Source organism: Pristiophorus japonicus, chromosome 4, assembly GCF_044704955.1.
Source record: "Pristiophorus japonicus isolate sPriJap1 chromosome 4, sPriJap1.hap1, whole genome shotgun sequence".
NCBI lineage: Eukaryota > Metazoa > Chordata > Chondrichthyes > Pristiophoridae > Pristiophorus > Pristiophorus japonicus.
Window position 1 is genome coordinate 142,176,551 of NC_091980.1, and position 14,088 is coordinate 142,190,638.

Consider the following 14,088-nt stretch of genomic DNA (forward strand, 5'->3'; position numbering starts at 1 on the left):
CTGTACATGCGCAGTAGCTCCTCGCCCCTAGCCTCTCCGTGTGCTTGCTGCAGCTGCTGTGTGGGACCCGATGCTGGCCAAATGTTATGAATCGAGGTATGGAGTGGCAATTGCACGGACTGCTTAGTTCTATTTGGTTCGAAAATAACTATTTATGGACTTAAATTGGAAAATACATTGCTTATTGGGGAGCTGTGTGTACATTAACAGGTGATGCTGTCAGTTTAAAAGCCTTAACCCTACTTTGGTAAATTAATCGATTTGAAGCTTTAATCACTTTAATCTTCGAAATTACACCGGGAGGCCACTCGGCCAGGGCTAGGGGCGGGCGGGCAGGAGAACTAATAGTGCTCCTGCCTGTCGATGATTTCTATCAGTTCTCCTGCCTGCCCGCCCCTAACCCTAGCCAAGTGGTCTCCGGTGCGATCGATCTCTTAGAAATCCCACCGGAAGGCCACTCGGCCAGGGCTAGGGGCGGGCAGGCAGCAGAACCAATAGTGCTCCTGCCTGTATGATTTCTATCAGTTCTCCTGCCCACCCCGAGCCCAGGCTGAGTGGCCTCCCGCACCGGCCAGCCCGCTGCCTTCCCGGGCCAAGTTTTAAGGTGAAGGTAGGACTTACTTCAATTTTTTATTTGTTATTGAATTCTTAGAACTTTTTGTTTGCAAGGTTTGGTGGTTTGTAAGTCTTGGTGCTTCAGGTGCAGGTCCTCTCCGCTTCCCTCCCGCCCCTATCCCGGGCCGAATGGCCTCCGATGTACTTACCTGCGCCGATTTCTTTAACTCTCAGCAAGGGTTTTCTGAAGTGGCCACATATGTTGGCCTAAGTAGATTTGGAGTAACTATTAGCTGGCCAATGATGCCTAAATGGGCAGAACTGGCGTAGGTGGCTGGTAACGCCCCCCTTTTGAGAAAAAAAAACTAAACTAAATAAAATTGTAAATAACTCACTTACACTGGTGCAAATTGAATGTGCAAAATGGGGATTTACGTTACGCCAGAAAAACCAAGTTACTCCAAAAAAAAACGGAGCAACTCCTGGCCAAAATTGAGCCCATGAAACTATCCGATTGTTGTAAAAACCCCTCTGGTTCACTAATGTTGTTTAGGGAAGGAAATCTGCCGTCCTCAGCTGGTCTGGCCTATAAGTGACTCCAGACCTACAGCAATGTAGTTGACTCTTAATTGTCCTCTGAAATGGCCTAGCAAGCCATTCAGTTGTAAAAAAATGCTACAAGAATTAATAATAAGAATAAAACCGGATGGACCACCCGGCATTGACCTCGGCACTGGCTTTGGACACGACAACGGCACACCCAGCCCAGTCGACTCTGCAAAGTCCTCCTCACTAAATCTGGTGCCTTGTGCCAAAATTGGGAGAGCTGTCCCACAAACTAGTCAAGCAACATCTTGACATAATCATGCTCACTGAATCATACCTTTCAGCCAATGTCCAAGACACCTCCATCACTGTCCCTGGCTATGTTCTGTCCCACCGGCAGGGCAGACCGACATGAGATGGCGGCACAATGGTATACAGTGGGGAGGGAGTGTCCCTGGGAGTCCTCAACATTGACTCTCACGGTTTCAGATGGGCAAGGAAACCTGCTGATTACCACCTACCACCCTCCCTCAACTGTTCAATCAATACTCCTCCATGTTAAACACCACTTGGAAGAATCACTGAGGATAGCAAGGGCACAGAATGTACTCTGTGTGGGAGACTTCAATATCCATCACCAAGTGTGACTCGGTAGCACCACCACTGACTGAACTGTCCGAGTCCTGAAGGATATATCTGGCAGACTGGGCCTGTGACAGGTGATGAGAGAACCAACACGAGGGAAAAACCTACTTGACCTCGTCCTCACCAATCTACCTGTCGCAGATGTGTCTGTCCATCATTAACATCATAGGCAGTCCCTCGGAATCGAGGAAGACTAGCTTCCACTCTTAACATGAGTCCTTAGGTGGCTGAACAGTCCAATACGAGAACCACAGTCCTTGTCACATGTGAGACAGATAGTCGTTGAGGGAAAGTATGCGTGGGACAGGTTTGCCGCACACTCTTTCCGCTGCCTGCACTTGATTTCTGCATGCTCTTGGCGATGATACTCAAGGTGCTCAGCGCCCTCCTGGATGCACTTTCTCCACTTAGAGCGGTCTTTGGCCTGGGACTCCCAGGTGTCAGTGGGGATGTTGCACTTTATTAGGGAAGCTTTGTGGGTTTCCTTGTAATGTTTCCTCTGCCTACCTTTGGCTCGCTTGCCATGAAGGAGTTCCGAGTTGAGCGCTTGCTTTGGGAGTCTCGTGTCTGGCATGAGAATAATGTGGCCTGCCCAGTGGAGCTGATCAAGTGTGGTCAGTGCTTCAATGCTGGGGATGTTGGCCTGGTCGAGGAAGAAAATTTGGTGCATCTGTCCTCCCAGGGGATTTGTAGGATCTTGCGGAGATATCGTTGGTGGTATTTCTCCAGCGACTTGAGGTGTCTACTGCACATGGTCCATGTCTCTGAGCCACACAGGAGGGCGGGCACCACCACAGCCCTGCAGACCATGAGCTTGTCCAGACCATGTCCATGATATCATTGATAGCAGTGATCACCGCACAGTCATTGTGGAGATGAAGTCCCATCTTCACACTGATGACATCCTCCATTGTGTTGTGTGGCACTACCACCGTGCTAAATGGGATAGATTCAGAGCAGATCTAGCAGCTCAAAATTGGACATCCATGAGGCGTTGTAGGCCATCAGAATCAGCAGAATTTTATTCCACCACAATGTGTAACCTCATGGCCCAACATATCCTTCACTCTGTCATTACCATCTAGCCAGGGGACCAACCCTGGTTCAATGAGGAGTGTAGAAGAGCATGCCAGGAGCAGCACCAGGCGTACCCAAGAATTAGGTCCCAACCTGGGAAAGCTGCAACACATGCATGCTAACTAGTGGAAGCAGTATGCTATAAACAGGGCTAAGCAATCCCACAATCAAAGCTCTGCAGTCCTGCCACATCCAGTCGTGAATGATGGTGAGCAATTAAACAACTTATGGGAGGAGAAGACTCCAGGAATATCGCCATCCTCAATGATTGTGGAGCTCAGTGCAAAAGACAAGGCTGAAGCGTTTGCAACAATCTTCGGCCAAAAGTGCCGAGTGGATGATCCCCAGCGGTCTCCTCCTGAGGTCATCACAGAAGCCAGACTTCAGCTAATTCGATTCACTCCACGTGATATCAAGAAGCAACTGAGTGCACTGGAAACAGCAAAGGCTATGGGCCCTGACAATACCCCGGCTGTCATGCTGAAGACTTCTGCTCTAGAACTAGCTGTGCTTCTAGCCAAGCTGTTCCAGTACAGCGGCAATGCTGGCAGCTACCTGACAATGTGGAAAACTACCCAGGTATGTCCTGTCCACAAAAAGCAGGACAAACCCAATCCGGCCAATTACCGCCCCATCAGTCTACTCTCAATCATCAGCAAAGTGATGGAAGGTGCCGTTGACAGTGCTATCAAGCGGCACTTACGCACCAATAAGTTTCTCACATGCCCAGTTTGGGTTCCGCCAGGACCACTCGGCTCCAGACCTCATTACAGCCTTGGTCCAAACATGGACAAAAGAGTTAAATTGCAGAGGTGAGGTGAGAGTGACTGCCCTTGACATCAAGGCAACATTTGACCAAAAGTGGCATCAAGGAGCCCGAGTAAAATTGAAGTCAATGGGAATCAGGGGGTAAACTCTCAACTGGCTTGTGTCATACCAACGCAAAAGAAGACGGCTGTGGTTGTTGGAGGTCAATCATCCCAGCCCCAGGATATCACTGCAGTAGTACCTCAGGGCAGTGTCCGAAGCCCAACCATCTTCAGTTGCTTCATCAATGACCTTCCCTCCATCATGAGGTCAGAAGTGGGGATGTTCGCTGATGCTTGCACAGTGTTCACTACCATTCGCAACTCCTGATAATGAAGCAGTCCATGCCCGCATGCAGCAAGACCTGCACGACACTCAGGCTTGTGTTGATAAGTGGCATGTAACATTTGCGTCACACACGTGCCAGGCGATAACTATCTCCAACAAGCAAGAGTCTAACTACCTCCGGCATTCAATGGCATTACCATCGCCAAAGCCCCCACCATCCACATCGTGGGGATCAGCATTGACTAGAAACTTAACTGGACCAGTCACAAAAATACTGTGGCAACAAGAGCAGGTGAGAAGCTGGGTATTCTGTGGCAAGTGTCTCATCTCCTGGCTCCCCAAAGGCTTTCCACCACCTACAGGGCACAAGTCAGGAGTGTGATGGAAAGCTCTCCACTTGCCTGGATGAGCGCAGCTCTAACAACACTCAAGAAACTCGACACCATCCAGGACAAAGTAGCCCTCTTGATTGGCACTCCATCCATCTGCTTCAACATTCACTCCCTCCATCACCGGCGCACTGTAGCTGCAGTGTGTACCATATACAAGATGCACAGCAGCAACTCCTAAATCGCGACCTCAACCAACTAGAAGGACAAGGGCAGCAGGCGTATGGGAGCACCATCACCTCCACGTTCCCCTCCAAGTTACGCACCATCCTGACTTGGAAATATATCGGCCGTTCCTTCATCGTCGCTATTTCAAAATCCTGGAACTCCCTCCCTAACAGCACTGTAGGAGCACCTTCACCACAAGGACTGCAGCGGTTTAAGAAGGCGACTGACACCACCATCATGAGGGCAATTAGGGATGGGCAATAAATGCTGCCCTTGCCAGTGATGCTCACATCCTTGAATGAATAGAAAAAATACACATTACAAGTGGGTATACTGACAGCTTAGGTTACAAAGCCTTTGTAACTTTGCTTATCATCGGCTTATAATCATTGCTATTCTTGAGTTACCTGCTTTTGGAGACTGTTAGTTTATTTGAACACTGTTAGCTAACTTTTCTAGTTTTCTAGTTTGGCATATATGCAGCCTGGCTCAGTTAGTAGTCAAAAGGTTGTGGGTTCAATCTGCACTTGACCAAATTGAGTGCAATTTATGCTGACACTTCAGTATTGAGGGAGGCATATATTGTGGGATGTGCTGATGTTCAGCCAAGGTGTTAAACTTAGTTCCTAACGGTCTGTTCCAGTGATTGATGATAAATATCCTATTGGCACTGTTTGAAGAGGAGCACAGAGTCCCCTCATGCTCTGATCAACACTGCATCATAATAGATTAAATGGCTTTTCATCTCATTCATTTTTGTGGGACCTGGTGGTGTACAAAATGTCTCCCATATTCACCGACATGTTGTCACTCCCATTCAAAGTAATTCTTTGTGTGTGAGGTGCTTTGAAATGTTTTGGTCTCCTAATCTGAGGAAGGACATTCTAGCTATTGAGGGAGTGCAACGAAGGTTCACCAGACTGATTCCCGGGATGGTGGGACTGACCTATCAAGAAAGACTGGATCAACTGGGCTTGTATTCACTGGAGTTCAGAAGAATGAGAGGGGATCTCATAGAAACGTTTAAAATTCTGACGGGTTTAGACAGGTTAGATGCAGGAAGAATGTTCCCAATGTTGGGGAAGTCCAGAACCAGGGGTCACAGTCTAAGGATAAGGGGTAAGCCATTTCGGACCAAGATGAGGAGAAACTTCTTCATCCAGAGAGTGGTGAACCTGTGGAATTCTCTACCACAGAAAATTGTTGAGGCCAGTTCGTTAGATATATTCAAATGGGAGTTAGATGTGACCCTTACAGCTGAAGGGATCGGTATGGAGAGAAAGCAAGAATGGGGTACTGAAGTTGCATGATCAGCCATGATCATATTGAATGGTGGTGCAGGCTCTAAGGGCCGAATGGCCTACTCCTGCACTTATTTTCTATGTTTCTTAGATGTAAAATGCTATATCAATGCTAATTTGCTAATCTTGGTTTATTTAATATAATTAAGTGCTTTGAGTTCAGATTTGTGACTTTTTGTTCAATTACCTTTGCCGTGTTGTGGCTTGTACTGCATCTGTTGGGACCTTCAAGTGATGTAGAAACCAGTTCATAACAGTGGCCTGAGCCTTGATATCACTTTTGACCTCAGTTGCACAGTAAACGTTGATAAGGTTTTTGGAAAAGCTGTCAGAAGAATTAGATTGTGACAGAAAACCAATTAGCTTGCTGGTTTTTACAGTACCAAACACTGGTCTTTGAGCAACAGACAATGTTGTTTCTGTTGTTTACTCGTTGCAGCTGCACAGAGGGAGTTGGCAGACTCAGTTTGGTCAGTGAGCAAGGCAACCTCAGCTGGCATGGGATGTTTCGTGAGCTAAGTGTTGGTGCCTGTGATCAGGGTCTGCTTGAGAATATAAATGCATTTGAGGCAAAATGTTAGCTGATTGTTGTCAACAAAGCCGTGGTAATGAATTCAGAGGTGGATCAAGAGTAATTTCAGGGCAAGCGTTGCCCAAACCTAATGTACGTTTCCATTGTCTCGGCTCAGTGTGTGTAAATTGCTGTGACCCCACTGCTGGACTGTTGTTACCAGGCTAGTGGTTGCATAACTTGAAGCTCACATGATGCCAACATTTCTTCCAAGACAACATTCCAACATCTTGTAATTCTGATATTTTGCCGTCAAAATTGATGCATTTTCTGCTGTTAAATGTCACTCTTAATTTGGAACAGCAAAATATTTAACTTATTATGTCATCTTTTACTCACAACAGGGTTTGTCTGATGCAAACAACTACCATGAATTCTGTAGATTTTTGGCTCGGCTAAAGACCAATTATCAGCTGGGTGAACTAGTGATGGTGGAAAGTTACCCGGAAATCATTAGGTTGATCGCTAACTTCACAGTCACCAGCCTGCAGGTAAGAAGCGTTAATTCGATTGAGTTCCTGGCTACTCAGAGGATTGTAGTTCTGTCAAGTCACAGATGGAAACATCATTGTCTTACATTGTCCACGTCTAATCTCCAGCTGTAAAGCACTTTAGGATGCTTAGTTAAAGATGTTACATCAGTCGGTGTAACATTCTACACATTGTTTCTCTTGCATTAACTCCAGGTTTTATCGATGCTTTTTGCTTTTTAAAAAAAAGGCAAAATTGAGGGCAAGTGGACAATGTAAATCAATGCTCTCATATCCCTGATGTGGCAGTTTCAGTATCGTTTGCTAGAATCAACACTTCCTCTGTACCACTTTGGAGGTAAAGTCATATATTTATTGTAGGAAACAACAACTAGCGCCTTTATCCTAGTAAAACGTCCCAACGTGCTTCACAGGAGCGTAATCAAACAAAATTTGACAATGAGACACATAAAGAGATATTAGAACAGTTGACCAAAAGCTTGGTCAAAAAGGTAGGTTTTTAAACACAGTCTTAAAGGAGGGGAAGGAATTGCAAAAGTTATCGCGTCGGCAGCTGAAGGCACGGCTGTCAGTGGTGGGGCGAAGAGATCTCGAAGAGTCAAGCTCTCTCAGATGTAACATGTGAAATTTAGGTATACCAGGCAGATCTGGAGCTGATGATTTTACGTTTTGTCTTTGTCGATGTTGTGGAATAAAGCACTGATTTCAAAAATTTCTGTTGAGGAAATTTATCCATTGAAACCTAAAACTGGAAACCTAATTATAAGTACACACCTAGTTTATACAAATGTAATTTATGTCCTATAATCTTGACCATTATATTTTTGGAAAAAGTATTTTTGTAAAATCACCAAGATTAAAAAGATTTGGCTGCAACAGATTGGTTGGAATTTGGAGCATTGAAGGACAGGGGGGCAGTGTACGTCAGTGGGGGAGGGGGGAGGGGTTGATGGACTAGTCGGACAGTGGCTGAGTTTTGGACAAGTGGAGTTACTGGAGGACAGAAGGCTCTAAATCAGCTGTAGTGCTGGTATTAGGGTGGGGGGGGGATGCGGGGGGAGGGGGGCGGGTATGGGTAGCCCAGTGGTTATGTTTCAATCTAATCCAGAGTAACAGGATGAAAGTTTCTTTTGTCTGCTCCTGATATTATTGTAAGGGCCTAACGTGAAATGGGTTTGAACAATCTTAACTCCATTTCCAGTGAATGTCGACCCACAGCACAAGTTTGCAAGTGCGTTCATAGAGGCCACAAGAATAGCTGGCATGCAAAATGGAAAAAAAACATTGCAGAATAGTAAGCTTTGTCTGAGGTTACATTTAAAGCATGTTGTTGGAGCAGCATCGAGGGAGCTCTGCATCTAGCCAAGCTGAATATGTGACTGGGGTACTGAACAGCAGAAGTATAAAATTATTCCCTTCCTTAGCACTGACATTCCTATTTTTATAAGCACAAAATTCACCAGAAAAGCACGAATTTTGAAAATGTGCCTTTCTTTAACCAAGCCAGTTATCTATTTTGCGTATATTCAGTATTAAGTGTCTGTTAAAAGCAATGATGCTGCTCATTGCATTTGTCCGACATCCCCTTGCCCAATATTTTAGTGAGTGTGTTAACCCATTTAAAATAAACCGGTTAGTGCCTGCGTTAAGCAATGTCATACGGACATGTTTAGCGTTTATCTACTAATATCACCAACTGGAACTTATATTAATAACTTTGTCCCGATTAAAACAGTTTTGGTGAAAATGTATTTTAAAAATATTTTTGACTTGTTCCCAAGATATACGTGTTACCGCATTTTTGCAACACCTTTCTTGTGTGTGCGGCTGCTTAATAATTTCCATGAATTGACTGAGCCTCTGATATATGCCATGTATGGATTAACGTAGCTGAGGTGTCAACCTTTTGTGGTCTTTTCAAACCCCTCTATCCTAGATTGTTTAGACTACTCCCGTGGACCTCCAGAGAAGGTTTCGGTAACACATCCAGGTTAACTAACAGCAAACCCTGTTCAGTAATTGCTATTGAATGCTGGACTATCTTCTGCCACAACACTATTTCCATTCAGTCTTCAAAAGTGAATATTGACTCACAATAGACCTTGATTAAAGTATAAAAGAGCAGATTTAGTAAATAAAGAGTGAACAAGCAAATAATCTAGCAATGAAACAATACAGTGATCAGCTTACGAAAGAACTGCAACCTAAACTCCTCGGCATGGTTAAATTACAAATCCAGGAAGTCATTCAATTTCTTGTACCAGTCTACCTGTAAATTAAAAGTGTCATAGCTTCCTTCACCTGAATCCTCTCAAGGCAACTGTCAAACCTGAGAGAATATGTTAACCACAGATTATTGAGAGAGCAGGTTCATTGGCCAAGGAATTTGTCTCGGGCGGTGGCGTAAAATGGGAGGTATCGGATCAGATTGACTCAATGAAACTGAATATCAGGTGCTGCGATTAATGGGTGGGCGATCAGATAACGCCCGTCTTATACCACTGCCCGAGACGAATTTCTAGGCCATTGTCTTTTCTAGAAAAATGTCCACAGTCCTCTGCCCCAGGAGAGAGCTCTCCTTGACTTTTTATACCAGGAAGTAAGTGGGTTAAACACTTCCTGTGACTTGAATATACAGACTCTCGGAATCAACAAAGAGCTGTCAGTAACATACAAACTGAACAAACATATTTGAAAACTGAAAGTCAGAAAGATTCCCTCTGAAACTTGTTGCCAGGTGCTCACCTGGTTTTTCTGGCAGTTTACCACAGTGGTTATAAAATTGGGCTCGTAATCCGGGGGCCTGGACTAATGATCCAGAAAAGTGAGTTCAAATTACACTACTGGGGAATTTAAATTCAGTTAAATAAATAACTCTGGAATAAAAAGCTGGTATCAGTAATGGTGACCATAAAACTATCGGATTGTTATAAAAACCCATCTAGTTCACTAATGTCCTTTAGGGAAGGAAATAGAAACATAGAAATTAGGTGCAGGAGCAGGCCATTCGGCCCTTCGAGCCTGCACCGCCATTCAATAAGATCATGGCTGATCATTCCTTCAGTACCCCTTTTCTGCTTTCTCTCCATATCCCTCGATCCCCTTAACCGTAAGGGACATATCTAACTCAATCTTGAATATATCCAATGAACTGGCATCAACAACTCTCTGCAGCAGGGAATTCCACAGGTCAACAACTCTCTGAGTGAGAAAGTTTCTCCTCATCTCAGTCCTAAATGGCCTATCCCTTATCCTAAGACTATGTCCCCTGGTTCTGGACTTCCCCAACATCGAGAACATTCTTCCCGCATCTAACCTGTCCAGTCCTGTCAGAATCTTATATGTTTCTGTGAGATCCCCTCTCATCCTTCTAAACGCCAGTGAATAAAGGCTCAGTTGATCCAGTCTCTCCTCATATGACAGCCCAGCCATCCCTGGAATCAGTCTGGTGAACATTCGCTGCACTCCCTCAATAGCAAGAATGTCCTTCCTCAGACTAGGAGACCAAAACTGAGCACAATATTCCAGGTGAGTCCTCACTAAGACCCTGTACAACTGCAGTAAGACCTCCCTGCTCCTATATTCAAATCCCCTAGCTATGAAGGCCAACATACCATTTGCCTTCTTTACCGCCTGCTGTACCTGCGTGCCCACTTTCAGTGACTGATGAACCAAGACACCCAGGTCTCGTTGCACCTCCCCTTTTTCGAGTATGCCGCCATTCAGATAATATTCTGCCTTCGTGTTTTTGCCCCCAAAATGGATAACCTCATATTTATCCACATTCTACTGCATCTGCCATGTATTTGCCCACTCACCTAATCTGTCCAAGTCACCCTGCAGCCTCTTAGCATCCTCCTCACAGCTCACACCACCACCCAGTTTAGTGTCATCCGCAAACTTGGAGATATTACACTCTATTCCTTCATCCAAATCGTTAATGTATATTGTAAAGAGCTGGGGTCCCAGCACTGAGCCCTGCGGCACCCCACTAGTAACTGCCTGCCATTCTGAAAAGGACCCGTTTATCCCGACTCTCTGCTTCCTGTCTGCCAACCAGTTCTCTATCCACGTCAGTACATTACCCCCAATACCATGTGCTTTGATTTTGTACACCAATCTCTTGTGCGAGACCTTGTCAAAAACCTTTTGAAAGTCCAAATACACCACATCCACTGGTTCTCCCTTGTCCACTCTGCTAATTACATCCTCAAAAAAATTCCTGAAGATTCGTCAAGCATGATTTTCCTTTCATAAATCCATGCTGACTTGGACCAATCCTATCACTGCTTTCCAAATGTGCTGTTATTTTACCCTTAATAATTGATTCCAACATTTTCCCCACTACTGATGTCAGGCTAACCGGTCTATAATTACCCGTTTTCTCTCTCCCTTCTTTTTTAAAAAGTGGCGTTACATTAGCTCCCCTCCAGTCTATAGGAACTGATCCAGAGTCGATAGATTGTTGGAAAATGATCACCAATTCATCCACTATTTCTAGGGCCACTTCCTTAAGTACTCTGGGATGCAGACTATCAGGACCCGGGGATTTATCGGCCTTCAATCCCATCAATTTCCCTAACACAATTTCCCACCTAATCAGGATATCTTTCAGTTCCTCATTCTCACTAGACCCTCTGTCCCCATTACATCCGGAAGGTTATTTGTGTCTTCCTTCGTGAAGACAGAACCAAAGTATTTGTTCAATTGGTCTGCCATTTCTTTGTTCCCCATTATAAATTCACCTGAATCCGACTGCAAGGGACCTATGTTTATCTTTACTAATCTTTTTCTCTTCACATATTTATAGAAGCTTTTGCAGTCAGTTTTTATGTTCGCTGCAAGCTTCCTCTCGTACTCTATTTTCCCCTTCTTAATTAAACCCTTAGTCCTCCTCTTTTGAATTCTAAATTTTTCCCAGTCCTCAGGTTTGTTGCTTTTTCTAGCCAATTTATATGCCTCTTCCTTGGTTTTAACACTATCCTTAGTTTCCGTTGTTAGCCATGGTTGAGCCACTTTCCCAGTTTTATTTTTACTCCAGACAGGGATGTACAATTGCTGAAGTTCATCCATGTGATCTTTAAATGTTTGCCATTGCTTATCCACCGTCAACCCTTTAAGTATCCTCTGCCAGTCTATTCTAGCCAATTCACACCTCATACCGTCGAAGTTACCTTTCCTTAAGTTCAGGACCCTAGTTTCCGAATTAACTTTGTCACTCTCCATCTTAATAAGGAATTCTACCATATTATGCTCACTTTTCCCCAAAGGGCCTCGCACAACAAGATTGCTAATTAGTCCCTTCTCATTACAGATCACCTAGTCAAGGATGGCCAGCTCCCTGGTTGGTTCCTCGACATATTGGTCAAGAAAACCATCCCGAATACACTCCAGGAAATTCTCCTCCACCGCATTGCTACCAGTTAGGTTAGCCCAATCTATATGTAGATTTAAGTCGCCCATGATTACTGCTGTACCTTTATTGCACACATCCCTTATTTCTTGTTTGATGCTGTCCCCAATCTCACTACTACTATTTGGTGGTCTCTGCACAACTCCCACTAGCGTTTTCTGCCCTTTGGAATTCCGCAGCTCCACCCATACCGATTCCACATCATCCAGGCTAATGTCCTTCCTTACAATTGCATTGATTTCCTCTTTAACCAGCAACGCCACTCCACCTCCTTTTCCTTTCTGTCTATCCAAGTTCCCAGCCTTGGTCACCCTGGAGCCATGTCTCCGTGATGCCAATCACATCGTATCCGTTAACTGCTATCTGCGCAGTTAATTCATCCACCTTATTCCGAATACTCCTCGCATTGAGGCATAGAGCCTTCAGGCTTGTCTTTTTAACACACTTTGCCCCTTTTGAATCTTGCTGTAATGTGGCCCTTTTTGCTTTTTCCCTTGGGTTTCTCTGCCCTCCACTTTTACTATTCTCCTTTCTATCTTTTGCTTCTGCCCCCCTTCTATTTCCCTCTGTCTCCCTGCATAGGTTCCCATCCCCTGCCATATTAGTTTAACTCCTTCCCAACAGCACTAGCAAACACTCCCCCTAGGACATTGGTTCCGGTCCTGCCCAGGTGCACACCGTCTGATTTGTACCTTTCCAACCTCCCCCAGAACCGGTTCCAATGTCCCAGGAATTTGAATCCCTCCCTTCTGCACCATTTCTCAAGCCACGTATTCATCTGAGCTATCCTGCGATTCCTACTCTGACTAGCACGTGGCGCTGGTAGCAATCCTGAGATTACTACTTTTGAGGTCCTACTTTTTAATTTAACTCCTAGCTCCCTAAATTCGTCTCGTAAGACCTCATCCTGTTTTTTTACCGATATGCATCACGACAACTGTACAACTGCAGTAAGACCTCCCTGCTCCTGTACTCAAATCCTCTAGCTATGAACATGCCATTTGCTGCCTTCACCACCTGCTGTACCTGCATGCCAACCTTCAATGACTGATGTACCATGACACCCAGGTCTCGTTGCACCTCCCCTTTTCCTAATCTGTCACCATTCAGAATATCTGTCTTCCTGTTTTTGCCACCAAAGTGGATAACCTCACATTTATCCACATTATACTGCATCTGCCATGCATTTGCCCACTCACCTAACCTGTCCAAGTCACCCTGCAGCCTCTTAGCATCCTCCTCACAGCTCACACCGCCACCCAGCTTAGTATCATCTGGTCTGGCCTCTATGTGACTCCAGACCCACAGCAGTGTGGTTGACTCTTAACTGCCCTCTGAAATGGCCTAGCACGCTACTGAGTTGTAACAAACTGCTACGAGAAACATTACTAAGAATAAAACCGTCCGGACCACCCTGCATCGACCTCGGCACCGCCTTCGGACACAACAACGGCACACCCAACCCAGTTGCTCCTCCTCGCTAACATCTGGGGACGTGCCAAGATTGGGAGAGCTGTCCTACAGACTAGTCAATCAACAGCCTTACGTAGTCATAGCTGCCAGACTGGGCCAGCGACAGGTGGTGAGAGAGCCAACACGAGGGAAAAACCTATTTGACCTCATCCTCATCAGTCTACCTTTTGCAGATGCATCCATCCATGACAGCATTGGTAGCAGTGACCACCGCACAGTCCTTGTGGAGACAAAGTCCTGTCTTCACACTGAGGACACCCTCCATCGTGTTGTGTGGCACTACCACCATGCTTAATGGGATAGATTCAGAACAGATTTAGCGGCTCAAAACGGGGCATTCATGAGGCTCTATGGGCCATCAGCA

The 14,088-nt window shown here is 45.3% G+C and overlaps 1 protein-coding gene across 2 annotated transcripts in view; it reads left to right on the forward strand.

Moving 5' to 3' along the window:
* LOC139263090 (ran-binding protein 17-like) overlaps positions 1–14,088 on the forward strand; it is a 918,854-nt gene that overhangs the window by 202,294 nt on the left and 702,472 nt on the right. For both annotated transcript variants that reach the window (XM_070878629.1, XM_070878630.1), the window contains one exon: positions 6,692–6,838. In XM_070878629.1, the coding sequence (XP_070734730.1) occupies positions 6,692–6,838 (147 nt within the window). The remainder of the gene's footprint in view (positions 1–6,691; positions 6,839–14,088) is intronic.